At 42.9% G+C, this 15,170-nt stretch overlaps 1 protein-coding gene across 1 annotated transcript in view; it reads left to right on the top strand.

Moving 5' to 3' along the window:
* Positions 1-15,170, top strand: part of CASR (calcium sensing receptor) — a 287,645-nt gene that overhangs the window by 76,147 nt on the left and 196,328 nt on the right. Inside the window, exon 2 of the mRNA XM_086935635.1 lies at positions 2,270-2,716. Within this exon, the coding sequence (XP_086791761.1) occupies positions 2,505-2,716 (212 nt within the window). The 5' untranslated portion in view covers positions 2,270-2,504. The remainder of the gene's footprint in view (positions 1-2,269; positions 2,717-15,170) is intronic.

Here is a 15,170-nt window from a genome sequence, read left to right as displayed (position 1 = left end):
TGCCGCACAGCATCGGCAAAATGCTTTTGCCTTTCGCTTTTCCACCCGACGCTGTACCGCATTGTCAACAGCTATTTGCAAAGTGAATGCACCCTAAAGGCGAAACCTTTGCCATTTATTTTTCAGGTTCAACCTGACATTGATTTAATTCTATTTTTTATTCAATGTAATATTGAAATGTTTTTTTGAACTCCTCAATAAACTTATTATTATTATTACACAGAGAGCAGAGAAATAGGAAATGAAGTGACAAAAAAACTCTGTCAAGCTACGCAGAGTTCCGTGAGCAGTGGAGTGGGTTACCTCGTGCCATTCGCACTGATTCTTAGTGCCGGGTGTTTTCCCCGCGCTGTAAAATCAGCACAAACGGCATCTCAGACAGTTCAAGATGACACTGCTTCTTTCTGCCGTTCGAGCAGAAGTTCTACTCGATCGGCAGCTTCCTCATTGCAAACAGAAGATTTTTCAACGCGAACGGTGGCGACCATCCGCGACCTCCCGCTTTGAGAAATCTCATTGGGAAGAGGTCTTACGTTGGATTTCCCTCGCTCATGCTCGCAACTTACCGTTGGCGAATGAGCAAAAAACTCTACTCTGTTACGCCGAGTTTTTCAGAACTCCACGAGCTCCGCAGAGCAGAGAGTTAAAAAAACTCCACAAACTCTGTGAACGGAGCGCTGTTCACCCCCCAGGCTTACCCTTTTCCACATGTGTCAGTCTTTATTTATGTCACATCTCCCTCTTGTTCACAGATCCAATCTCTCCCACTTTCCCCTTAGTGTCACTTCTCATTCTTACCAAAGGCAGCTTCTCATCTCTCCCAGTGGCTTCTCACCAGTTCTGCCTTCAATGCAGTCCTGTTTAGTTTTTATGTGAAATGAAGGCACATTAGCAAGAGAACATTTTAAACTCAGGATTGGTCGTCAGTGTCGATTGAACAACATTTATATATTAATATGGGCAATAATTAAGAACTTTGATTTGACTACTAAGGCAAGCACATGTTTGGAAAGTACACAAAGCATGAGTTTATAAAGGTTGTATGACATTACAACGCATGCTTTTACCACGCATGCCTTTACATCGCAGTTTTTACAACGCATGCTGGTACAACGCATAGCGTTAAGGGGTGCTGGATAGTGAATAGTTTAATTTACTATTCCAACTCCAGTCCCCGTGGATAGTAGGGAAGGTGTTGGATAGTAAATTAAATATATTCCCTATCCTAGAGCGCCCCCCAGCGCTATGCATTGTAATGACATGCGTTGTAATAGTTGCGTCGTAAAGGCACAGCGTGGTAAAAGTTGCGTTGAAAAGGATGTTCCCCATTTATAAATAGGCAATCAGTATAAATACCACATATCTGAATTATCCAGAATACCACACTGAATGGCAATTCTGTGCAACAGAGATTTACTTTACAATTCCATACATTCATATCCCTTGATTCACTTGAAGACACCTCATGCAAATCCACTGAGACATGAGTGGTCCTCAGGGGAACAATTATGTTGCTACAGGGTCATTAATAACGCTATAGCCGGTGGAAAAGGTGTGGCGCAGTGGCCAGGGTGCCTGACTCCGGACTACGGGGTTCACAGTTCGGGCGCCAGCGCCAGGTTAGCCACTGGGCAATAGCTCGCTTAATCTTCCAGACGGCCCCCAGCGCCTTCACACCCTCGGGTAATTGTGCACTTTACAAATACTGGATTTCAATATATTTAGGGCAGACATTTTGGAGCACCCAAATAAGGAGAGCTATCACCTTCTTGGTTTTGATTTCACTCCCATTTGTTGTTTGTTGTGAGACACTGCCAGTCAAGGGCCTTTACCGGTTGTTATGGACTGCATTCTAAGAAACATGATTGACTGTCCTGCTCTCAACATGCTAATTAATAAGCCAACAATGTGAAAGCCTGTGATGCACAATGTGATGGGAACTGATCCAGTACAGTTGACCCGCATAGACTGAGTCTACTGTTAACATCCGCACCAATGGTTTATACGAGCCTGTGCACCACTTTTTACAAAATTGCCCTTGAGAGAGTGCTCAACATAGTTTGGGTGCTGTCCAAAGAGGGTACTTGCTCATTCTACATACAGAGGTGCAATAAAAGAAGTGTCCCTTTAGTCCTTTAGTTGATGTCAAATGTTTTCGATTGATTTGTATATATCCTGTTTTAGTCCAACAAAAGAAAATTAGATGGATTGGGCACAATGAGGGGCACTTTTTTCCAGAATAATGATTGTTCTTCTCTTTATATTTCAGGAAGCCTCAAAGATGGAATCCGCATTGCAACCAGGATCAAAAGAGCAAGGAGTTTGTTGAAGCTTCCCGTTCGTGATGGCGAAAGGCGCTGAGGAGATCCCTTTGCCACTTCCAGCAATGCTCGTTGATCTGTAGACATGTCCCCCAATTCCGCCACAATCCATCAAAGGGAGAGGAAACTCATGCTTGTCACCGAGACTCTGCCTTCATCCCCCCCGGATTCGTTAATACCTTGATGGTGCCACCTGTGCGTGAAATGATGAATCTGTTCTGCTGCTGCTTGGTCCTCCTGGGTTTCGCGGCATGGAACACAACTGCCTACGGTCCAAATCAAAGAGCACAGAAAAAAGGAGACATCATCCTTGGAGGCCTCTTCCCCATACATTTTGGAGTGGCTGCTAAAGACCAGGACCTGAAATCGAGGCCAGAATCCGTGGAGTGCATAAGGTAAGACGAACAACTTCATGTAAAGAGTTGCGTATACTGTATCCTAATCCTAATATATGTATACTATTGTGTGTATGCGTCCCTTTAAGTTTTTGCGCAGCAAGCAAATCGATAGGGTCTTTTCAGCCTTTCTACTAAAAACACGCCCGTATTGGACACACGCGTATTCAAATCCAATGTTTTGTGTATATAACCACGCGCTTAATCGGAACCAACGTTGTGTCAAAATTTCAAAGGAATCAGTGAATAACTTTCTGAGATTCAACTGTGTGTGTTGTGTGTGTGTGTGTGTGTGTGTGTGTTTTGTGTGTGTGTGGGTGTGTGTGCGCTTAATCAAATCCAATGTTGCGTCAAAATTTAAAAGCAATCGGTGAATAACTTAAGATTTTGAACTAACGCACATTGACATTTTAATGTTCTGTTCTGGCTTTCGATTAAAAACATGTGCGTATTCTACACGCACGTATTCGAATCCAATGTTAACAATAATAATAATAATAATAAAAGCCTCTTATATAGCGCCTGGTTACACTAGAGAACAGTGTGTCCCCGCGCTTTATGAACATGGACTGGGTTGTTTCCGGGAGAAAAGAGGGAAAAGACTGATGGGGGACGAAAGAAGGGGCTCATATCTTCGGGAACAGATAGGTTTTTAGTTTTTGGCGGAAAATTTTCTCTGATGGTTCCATCCTGAGTTCAGTGGGTAGTGAGTTGCATTGTTTGCTGGCCAAGTATTTAAAAGACCTACCGCCCATACGCGCCCGGAAGATTCTGGGCACTTGAAAGCGCATACAGCCTTGGGATCTTAAGAGTTGTTTGGGTTGATACTTGGTCTGTAGTTTTTGGAGGTATATTGGTCCTTTTTCTTGGGCAATGCGGTGAGTCATGCACATTGTTTTGAATACAATGCGCTCACGTATGGGCAGCCAGTGGAGGGTGGCTAAGGCACGTTTTCCTGAGGACCTTCTAGATAGGTTAAGTGCCAGTCGGGCAGCTGCGTTTTGAACGCATTGCAGACGCTGAAGACCTTTTTTGCTCAAGCCCATATACAGTGAGTTACTGTAATCAAGATGGGGTGTTACCAGAGCATGGATCAGAGTTTTCCTATTGGTTGCATGGAGGGAGTCCAGGGTTTTGCGTAGAGTCTTAAGGATCCCGTAACATTTGCCTGCAATCCCTCTAGTGTGGTGTTCAAGGGACAGGGTAGAGTCTAATCTGACCCCTAAGTTTTTCACCTGCTCGGAGGGCTTTGGTATGGCGCCCAGTTCAGATGGCCACCATGCAGACGACCAGATGGATAGAGTCTTCCCCAACACAAGAAGCTCTGTTTTATTTGCGTTAAGGCAGAGACAGTTGATATTCATCCATCTGGCTAGGTCACTGAGACATGCTGAGAAACTAGCCGAGGCTTCCTCGGGCGGTCGAGATAGTGTCACCACCAGCTGAGTGTCATCCGCATATGACACTATCTCGACCCCATATGCCTCGACTATCTTGGCCAGGGGTGCCATGTACAGGTTGAATAGTGTAGGGCTCAAAATTGAGTGCTCGAACTTCTGATTTGAAAGGAGGGCAATTGACTTGGAATTGCCTATTAGCCAGGAATGCACGCATCCATTCGTGAGCCTGGCCATCAATTCCAGCCTCGCTAAGACGTGAGAGTAGTATGGGATGGGAGACGGTGTCAAATGCCGCGCTGAGATCTAGTAGGAGGAGCGCAGCTGTCATTCCCTCATCTACTCTACCTCTTAATAGCTCTGTGGAGAAGAGGAGAGCTGATTCAGTAGAATGATACATTCTGAATCCTGACTGCGAGGGGTGGAGATGGTGACATTCTTCTAAGTGCTTTATCAGCTGGGCATTGACTATCTTTTCCACCACCTTAGCGCAGAAAGGTAGGAGTGATATAGGACGGTAGTTGTCTAGTTGGGTTATACTAAGATTGGCCTTTTTATTGATAGAGATAACCTGCGCTGTTTTCCAGTCTTGTGGTACTTGGCTCGTCTTGAAAGATAGTTTGGCCATATGGCTTATATGATTTACCAGTAGTTCAGCCTGGTTTTTGAAGATCTTGGGGCGAGCTACGTCTTTGGGGGAGCCTGATTGGATGCTACGAATGATTCTCAGCACCTCAGTGTTATCTGAAAATTGATTTAGATGACAGGTGTTAGTTGATTCAGTATTCGTAGCATGGTTAGTAGTCGGGCCGTCCATGACCTTCGGAAATGTTTTGTAGATATTCTCTACTTTTTGGACGAAGAAGTCCGCTATCGCTTCACAAGTTGCTGTAGAGTGAATATCTGGGGCTATAGTCCTATCAGATGAAGTGAGTTATTTGTAGATGACAAAGAGTTCTTTGGTAGCATTATCGGCTGATTCAATTCTTTCACTAAAAAAGTTTCTTTTGGCTATTCTAATCCTTTTATGATAATTTTTTATACTGATTTTGTTTTCAAATTTGGCTGTTTCGTCATATTTACTGCGCCAGATGCGCTCTAGCTTTTTGCATTTTGATTTGATAGCTTTTAAGTCAGCATCAAACCATTGTGCCGATTTAAGACATCTTACAGGTGTCTTAGTTGTCCAAGGTGCAGTAGCATCTAGCGCTCTTGTTAGCCAATTCTCATAGTCTGTCCAGGCTTCCTCTATATTTGTTGTGTATAGAAAAACACACGCGTATTCGAATCAAACGTTGTGTCAAACTTTTAAAGCAGTCAGTGAAGATCTTTCGGAGATTTACGATTTTGAACAAACGAACAATTTACATTTTTATATACATAGATAGTCAAGGAGATGGTTTGTGTTCCAAATTGTGTTTCCTGTGGATTCTAACCACCAGGCCATTTTCCCAGATCTCCAGTGGCAATCACCCCCATTGATGGTGCCCAGAGTTCTATTACTCTGGGTCTAACTCAAGGATTGGCAATGCTCTGGTGAGAGCCTATCCTTCTCTGGAGTTCTGATTTCACTTTTCTTGGGGTAGTGGGAGAAGAGGGGTGAGGTAGTTGGAATGCTTCTTTTTCCCAAACTTACTACAGACAGCAGTCTCAGGGTCAGCTAGCCCATCAGATTCAGAGATTACAGGAAAATTAAATTGCTAGAGTGTGCCTGGCATCAAGCTGCAGAAAGTTGATTCAGCCTCACATGTTTTGACTAGGCCACTTTGGCTGCTGGTGAAGAAAAGACTATTATCTAATATTGTAAGACTTACTTTTATGTATCTAAATTGGGGAGCTACTTTGTATCCGAGAGAGAAAATCCATCTGTACTTTACCAGATAACCTCTGATAGCCAGTGGCCATTGCCTGTAGAAAGTTCCAAAGTGCCCTTTAAAGAGGCCGATTAACTCAGCCCATGATCACAAGCTCTGGAATGAGCTTCACCAAACTTCTACCAACCTTGTTTAGTTCAGAAATCAGGACGCCTACTTAGAGGTCGGCGACTGTTTAGAAAATCAAATGATATTCAGAGATGAATAAAGTATATGCACATACAAAATGTAAAATATAAAGCTAAAAATGATAAAACAATGTTTAAATGTGAAGGAATTTTAAACTGGGCGATAAAAATTAAGTTGGTGTCTTTATCTTGATTTGCGGGAGGGACGATTGATAACCTTAAATGAAGCATTGGCATGCGCAGACAAAAAGACAGCGGGCCTGATTTACAAAGGTACACTTACATTTTCGTGTAAGTTTACGCTTTTTTTGGTATTCACAAACTACGACTTAATTGTAAGTTTACGACTGGAGGGACTCAGCAATTTGAGCAGAGAACTATGTACATGAAAAAGATAGGACAGGCCTATCTTTTTATTTATGGAATTCTTCATCTAGACTGTGGAGTCTCCGCAGTCGTACACTCACTATGAACTCATAGTTTCTGTATATAAAAAAAAAATCAACTTACACAAAGCGCCTAACTGTTTATGAACGGAGTTTTCTGCCCCAACTGCAGAGTCTCCGAGGTCATAAACTTACTATTAACTTGTAGCCTGTGAATGTAAAAAAAAGTCAGCTTACCCGAGATTACTGTTGTGAATCAGACTGTGCATGTGTTAGGAGTAAAAAACAGACAATGTGCTATTCTGGATTCTAGCATATCACTTTGTCTTTTAAAAAGTTAGTCCAAATTTTTAAAAGCTCCAAACTTCCAATTAATTTTTTTAAATGTTTTTATGCTTGTGAATTAAATAAAATATTTTGTAATTTCTTTAAAGTATACTTGTTTATTTATTTCTATGTATTGTTTTGAGGTTCAAATCATAGAAGTTGCTTATACAGCAGTCCTCCATTTCTAACAGTGATTTAGGAGGGGGATCCAAAGAAGTCAAAAGGTTAGGAACCGCTGCACTAGGTGGATTGTACCATACTGTTGTCACTTCTGAATTTCTTTATTGTTGTGACAACTCACTGTCTCAAGCAGTTTATATTGAATTAGGGTCATAGATCCAGTGGACATGCCAATATGAGATGTTCACATGCAATACAAAGTATATGCTGTTGGAGAGCTTGTAATTGTAATTGCGTTTATAAAGAGCTTTCTACCCCTGTCGAGGCACTGGAATTCTTTACGCTGGGCCGTACGCTGCTCCAGAACCCCTGGTTAATAGTTAGTCAAGTGTTTTTTGTTACTGCTGTGTTTTATGAGATTAGTTTTAGGTCCTCAAGCAAATCACTTCATGATTTCACTCCAGTTTCTTTGTGGTAGATTAAATTAATAGTAGTTAGGTGTCATCATTGGTGTGGGGAGGGGTAGCGCAGATGCTTGATCGGTTGCCAGAGTACGACCTTTATAATGGGAGGATTTGTGATCTTTGAAATGAATTTGTTGGCAAATTACACATGTGTATTTACAGAGATTAAGACTAACATGCAAGTGACCAAAAGAATACTGTGGCCAGGGAGAAAAGGCAGGCAGAGGATGGGAAAAGAAGAAGAGAGACATTTCAAAAGAAAGGAGAGGCGACAGTCAGAAATTATAAGTAAAAGATCAGTTTTTCATGCCAGATTTTATGACTGGAGAGGATGCTCTTTGAGACACCAGGCAATTTTAGGCTACAAGACTCTAGACCGAAACAACAGAAAAGACTTTTTATCATGTGAAGATAATGCTATATGCAGTTTCTTTGATAGACACTAAGGGGCATATTATCAACACAGTGGGATAATGATCACAAATGGCGCATAGCGCGTATATTCTTATCGCCGTCTATCGCTGGATTACATCGCTGTGTTAGCGGCGTATTAGCAGCACTTTGCTCAGAGGCGATGTAAAATCCAGCGATAGCTGTGAAAATCAGTAATAACATGAGAAATCCAGCGATAATTATACTGCACTGATGAAGAGCCTGCCAATAGGCAAGTGTGGACTTAACCTAACAATCCACCTCCCATTGACATTGATATAATCCATCATGTTCACGATGTGCCAAATAAGCCTGATCCTTCTTTAGGCTGTTAGGGATTCTTCACCCAAGAAATGTTGGCAAAATCAGACATCAAACAAATCACATAAGCAGTAAGTGTCGCAAACTCTGGGGGCATCTGCACAGATATTAATGGCTACGGTGCAGGCATGTTTGAAATGAGGAGGGTTTGGGAATTTTAGCAATTCCACCTCATTCAACCAGTGTAGTTTTACCATATGCAATCAATCAATCAATCGATCAATCAATCAATCAATCAATCAACCAACCAATCAATCAGGGGGCTTAAAGCATGCTACTCACCAGTGAGGGCCTCAAGGTGCCGGGGGTGGGGCGGGGGGGGAATTGTAGGGATGGGTGAGTAGCTTGAAGGTTACTCTATTGTCAACGGGGAGGCAGTGGAGGTCTCATAGGTGTTGGGTGATGTGCTTCTGCCTTGGGATGCCAAGAATGAGTCTGGCTGCGGTGTTCTGGATGGTATGGAGTTTGCCTAGCAGGGATTTGTTGATTCCTGCGTTGAGGTATGGCAAAATTAGTCAGAAGCAGTGTGCGTAGGAGTCTGAGCTGAGGTAGATGCAGCAACACATCACTTCCCCTCAAATGAAAAAGCTCCTTGCACTGGACCATGCACCAATCTTTCAATCAAATGCAGGCTTTTAGAAACCTGGATGTTCTGTGCTTAATTTCCATTGAATTTAAAGGTGTCATGGATGGAGTGTGAAATAAAACATGCTTTGAACTAGTTGGATGCGGTCTGCATAAGTTTGGTATTCGAGTTTGAAGACTCCCTGTTAAGCATATTTTTGCTGTAAGGAAGTACTGTGTGTAACTCTACATGTTGACACCGGGGCCTAGGGGCAAAACAGCTTGCTTTTAATATCTGCATGTTAGTACTGAGCAGTGAGTGTAACCAGCCCCCCACCCCCGGCACATCCTGCAACATTTCAAAGTTCAGTTTTCCATAATACAGCTGGATTTAGCTCATTTGCAAGAACTAAGCCCAAGAAACCCCTGGACTTCATGCACTATATATGTTGTTCATGTTTATCACTTCTAGTTTTTTTTTATTTCTAGTGTAATGCAGTTATAATAACAAAAAAGGCAAGTTGTGCATTGATTCTCATCCCTCTGTACAGGTAATGTTGGGAGTGATCTTGTGTCCTTCTGTCTGTGGGTCTTCTGTTCTCATGCTGTGTCATTCCCACATCCTACAGCTGTCCAAAGTTAGGTCTACACCAGAAGGAGCAGCAGATAAATAAACGTCTTATTTCCCTAAGCTCTGTTTTCTCCACATTGAAAGTACATGGAAGAAATCTCCATGGAGAGCCGAGCACCGCACAACATCCTGCTTAAATGTCCAACCATTAGGGTTGAAATAATTAATTTATTTATTTTGTGGTGTTTGCCAATCTGTGGAACAGCAACATATCTAGGAAAGAGGGTAAATGTGGCTTTGGGAAAATGGGAAACATTCTTAGGTGTAGGTATAACCAAATACGATTATAAGCAGGCCTCTCTGGAGACTAAGGGCCATATGTATCATAGTTCCATTTTGCGATTTCTAAATAGCGATTTTTAAGGAATTGCTATTTAGAAATCGCAAAACGGCACGTATGAAAAAAACTTTTTTTGCGATTCCTTAATCTTCCTTATTTGCGAATTCGCAAGTTGCGAATTCGCAAATAAGGAATAATTTCCCATTCATTCCTATGGGCCAGGAGGCCCATAGGAATGATTGTGAAATGCATTTCATTTTGCGATTCGCAATTTGCTAATCGCAAAATGAGATTGATATCAAGGGTGCAGGGGTTTCTCAAGGACACCCTGCTGCACCCCTGAAATCAGCATGTGTATGCATATGGCGCACATACATGCCCTATGGGCATGTCTGTGCGTCACATGCCACATTAAAAAATGCCAATTAGTGTATTTTGAAAAGAAATCGCAATTTAACACCAACTTAAAGTTGGTGGTAAATTGCGATTTCTTAAGCTAAATTCGCTACAGTAAAATGCTTCATACATAGCATTTAAGGAATCGCAAAATTGCGATTCCTTAAATGTTATAGCAAAATAAGGAATCGCAAATATTTGCGATTCATTAAGATGCGATTTTTTGATACATACCAAAAAATGCAAAACAGCCTTTTGCGATTCGCAAAGGCCGAAATTCGGCGAATTCCGGCCTTTGTGAATCAAAAAAGGCTTGATACATATGGCCCTAAGAAAGGGGATCGTCAGTCTTAAAATAAAGAAGGTTCCATGAGGGTTGATCATGTCTGTGTAAGAAGACATCTGCCACTGAGCCTCTTGTATTTAGTTTGATGGAGAAAGCCAGTCTGGGGTTATTAGTGCAAAACAAGCTTTGGGTATATTATCTTGGGCCGGGAAAATGCCAGAGTAGCACGCTTCCAAAACTTTATCGCCTCACTTCAGCCTCACCCACGCCTTCCACGCACAATCAGCAGTCCATGTTTTCTGCCATGCACAACTATCACACACTCTTCTCTCTCAGCTAATTATTTTGCTTACAACTTCTTCTAAAAAGTTACTTCAATCAATCAATCAATCAATCAATCAAACAATCATGGGTTTGTATAGCGTGCTACCCACCCTTGAGGGTCTCAAGGCACTGGGGGGGAGGAGAGGGAGCGGCTCCAGATTAGTTGAAGAGCCAGGTCTTGAGGTCCTTCCTGAACGTGTGCAGGGTCGGGAAGCATCTGATGTTCACAGGGAGCTTGTTCCAGGTCTTGGCTGCGATGTAGGAGAACGCTCTTCCGCCGGTTCTGTTTCTGCGGATGCGGAGGTCCCTCTTGGGTATGTGGGAAGATACTCTCTCGTTGAGGTATTTGGGTCAGATTTTGTTGAAGGATTTGTAGGTGTGGGTAAGGAGTTTGAAGGTGACCCTCTTCTCAATGGGGAGTGAGGACGAGTCTGGCTGCAGCGTTCTGGATGGTTTGGCGAGCAGAGAAGCACCGGCCTTGTTACTCACTCCTCTACCTCTTCTTGATACACCTCTCTATGACCCCTCAAAATCACTCTGCTGTCGTAATTCAACACCACTTCATCCACGGAACTTATCACCCATCCCCTCTCCTTCAAGTTCTAGTTCTCTCTTCTCAGTCACTCCTTTATACTCAGCACCTAACCAGAATGCTTCAAATATACAGAGGGCCTACCTTTACTAAACCAAACCACAGAAACCATTCCTCACCTTTCAATGGCTGTCCTGTACCCCTGGCTCCTTCTATCACTAAAATACTAGATAATCTTGTCTCCAGACACCTTACCTGGTCTCCTTCCTCTCATAACCTTCTCAGTCCCCTCCAGTCTACTTTTCGTGCTCTCCACACAACAGAAATGGATCCATCTCACATAACCAACATCACCTATCACAATCACTGTTTATTGATCCTGATTACACTTGATCTGTCGCATTGGATACGGCTGCTCATCCTGCATTTTCTCCTCGCTTAATGTCGTGGGAACCACCAGTTCAGCCTTAAATTGGTTTTCCTTTTATCTCTCGTGCGACTCCTTCTCAGCAGCTTGAGACTGTAAATTATGTCCTCTGAATTAGCTACCTCTCTGCGTCCCTTAAGTCTTTGTCATCAGCCTCTCCTTTTGTGTCTACACCAACTCCAGGTGATATTATTTTCTGATCATCATCTACACGCTGATGGCATGTAAATCTTGTAATTTCCAGCCTTCTCATCCCTCCATTACTGCCATTTGTACTTGGATTTTTCAATGGTCCCTCATGTTGAACTCATCTAAGACTAAGCTCCTGTACTTTCCTCCTTCAGACTTACCCATCCCTTTACCTAATTCAAGCCACTTTCCCCCTAACAATTGGATTTTCTCCTCCTCTGCTAGAAACCTTGTTCTTTTTAGCCCTTTTATGTGCATGGAAAATTGTGTCAACACCAAAGCTACTCATTGATTCCTAGCAAATTTCATTACCGCTATAATCGTTTACAAGAGGTCTTGACTCAGCATTCCTACTCCCCAATGGAAACCGTCTTAAAGTTTGTCATTAGAACTTTTTACAACCTCCCTAAGCACTCTCATACCTCATCCTATTCCACCCCATGCTTGCTGGCTCTCTGCCAAGAACAGGGCTCTTTAAAAGCCACTGATGCTAATATTTGAGCCTATGCATGCCAATTAGAGACCCCTGGGTTATAACGCGCTATACAAATTAAATAAATAAATAAAATAAATAAAATTTGAGACTTTGGGCTTGTTTTAGATCTCGGTGGACGGGATACCCATTCACAACAGTGACGGATATCCCATCCGCCGAAATATAAATCCCATTCTTTCCTATGGGATTTATATTTCGGCGGACAGGATATCCATCAAAATTGTGATGGAGTAACCTGTCTGACGTGATCTAACTCAGGTCCCTTTAGTCTTACTCAAGGCACCCTGGCAGAATCTAGGTTCCACCACCTTTGCCTTCTAGGTCCCCTCAATTGGAACCCACTCTGACTTCATCCAGTCAACCTGGCATGCATCTCATGCCAGGCTCTTGAGTATCTCCTGCTAATTGAGAAGTATCTGTCTAGCACTGCCCTCTAACTTCTGTAAACATTGTGCCATTGCTTATGTTTGTTCACATTCATATAGCAGGCGTTTGATACCTTCCACAATTGCTCATGCTTTTTTATTCACCACCCTAACCATCCTACCTGCTAACTGTAATATGTATCGGTCTTATCCTGTGTACAACATTCTTTCTCAAAATGTTTTTCCTGCAGTAAATAAAAGAAAGAAATAACTTTTAAAAAAACTAACTTGACATCTCAATGACAGGCAGCATGGTTGACTTAGTAGACATAGGTGTGCTTTTCCGGTGTTTTCAGGGTTGGACTAAATGAGGGTCCACTATTGCACAGCAGACACAGTTTGCCTGCTTTCAATGCAGGGATTGGGAGTCGACCTACTCAGCCAGACGGATGGAAGAGAAGAGCCCTCTGATCATGTGAGCACTTCCTAGTTTTCTCATTTTCCAAAGCAAATCCAGCCAGTTCCTCTGCATCTCGTAGTGCTGGACATGTTTCGGCCAGTCTGACCTGTTTTGTACTTCAGCGGGCCTATCTTCTAACTTTAGGTCGATTTGTCATTATTTGCATTGATGTTGAGGCCAATCTTAGGTGCTTTAAAGCTGAGGTTTGTCATCAGAGCCATGCATGTATTGAAGAGGGTCTCCTCGTGAGCCAGTGCCACGGTACTCCAAAGATGATGATGCTGAAGAGTTTCAGTTTGCCCTTATCTGCATGAACCAATGTAGCACTGCCTCTCCCCCGTCTGTTGATGTTGAGCTGCACGTCATAGACGGTCATTAAGCTAAAAGCACATGGTTATTCCTCATTTTGTGGGCTCTAACTCATAGTTGCACTCTACTGGCAGGGTAACACCGCAAGGTACCTGAAATTAACTAACCGAAATTGAACTACAGGAAAGACAGATCTCACTAGCAATTACCTGCCACATTTATCTTACCATTGTTATAATCATTACCTGAAAATTTCTGGGCCTGTAACAGTCAGTGCAGCTGGTGCACTGAGCACCAGGATAACATCAGGTGAGGTTTTGCTATACATAGAACATGAAATTAACCCTTGTAAGATATTTTAAAATGCTGACTGCTTGTGACCAATTAGGTAAGCCCGGACCTATTTTTGTCCTTGTTGGCAATTTCTTTACATCAGAGTTTTTTTTTTAAATAGATGTATGAGTTGAATGTCAGACTCTGCTTTTTATGATTCTATCCCTTGTGACTCCACCCACTTTCTGCTGCAGCCACATGTCCCAATTCATGGGGTCTCAGAGTAAATATTTCCCAGTAGTCGTTATGTTGACCTTTTGCCGGCCAAATATTTAAATACAGTGGATATAGCTTTTCTGTTGCAAAATTCACATAGATCTATTATGAGAATTCTCATTGCAGGGATTCTGCCCTTAACCCCTTCGCTGCGGGGATTATTTTCCCGCTATACTGTGGGGGAGGGGGGCGCGCACGGCACACGCGTGCTCATGATGAGCTGAGCTCATCATGAGGCACGGCGCTCCTGTGCTCATGACGAGCTCAGCTCGTCATGACCACACCTGTTCCCGTGGAACGCTCAGCACAGCAGGGGAATTATCCCCACATGCGAGCGTTCCACGGCTCATGACGAGCTGAGCTCGTCATGAGCACCGGAGCGCGGTGGCTCATGACGAGCTCAGCTCGTCATGAGCATGGAAGGAGTTAAGTGTGGTGACTCACCCACGACTGCGGGGCCTCCCCCACGAGTGCGGAGGCCCTTTGTGAATGAGGCCCAAAGTCATGAAGTTCTATGTGGTTTGGGCAGTAGTGTGAGAACAGGACTTTCACAACTATTTTTAAGCAAGTGTAGTGTGCTGTCTTTTCCCTCATCAGTGCTAATTACACAAAGGAAAAGCTATACAAGGAATTGTTTTAGCAGGCTTACCTTTTGAAGTCTTAAATCGCACAAACTTGACCCAAAGACATCAGACTGCTTTACATAAGCACCAGATTACATTATTCAAGGTCATGTTCACTTTTAGTTTTTTTGGGTCATTACCGGTGCAAAAACGTTTCCTAGTAGTCAGCGAGAAAAGGACCAAGCAGTGCTTAAGTTGAGTCGGTGGTTTCCGGTCCTCGGCACCAGCACTTAATTGACAGCACCGGGACTTATGACAGCTGCCACATGGTGGCGCTGTTTGTGTGATATAGAGAGGACCACAACAACAGTTGTTTATTAAGTAAATAGACATTAAAACAACTACAGCTTTTAGGGGACTCGAACACTCTGAATTTTCACACATGTAGCAGTGTGACAGCGAGTTGTTTGTAAGTACAGTCATTGGCAGGGTCTACAGTGGCAATGGGTGGTGCAAGCTGGGGTAGCCTCCTGACAGGGCCTTGGGACTTATGTTTTTTACAAATTAAGTACTGGGACCAGGTCTTTTCAGCACCAACTTGCAGCAAGAGTAAAATTATGCATGTAAATAAAGA

The sequence above is a fragment of the Lissotriton vulgaris genome, chromosome 8 (genome assembly GCF_964263255.1).
Source record: "Lissotriton vulgaris chromosome 8, aLisVul1.2, whole genome shotgun sequence".
NCBI classification, from domain to species: domain Eukaryota; kingdom Metazoa; phylum Chordata; class Amphibia; order Caudata; family Salamandridae; genus Lissotriton; species Lissotriton vulgaris.
The sequence above is the reverse complement of the archived record's forward strand: the minus strand, read 5'-3'. Positions and strand labels throughout refer to the sequence as shown.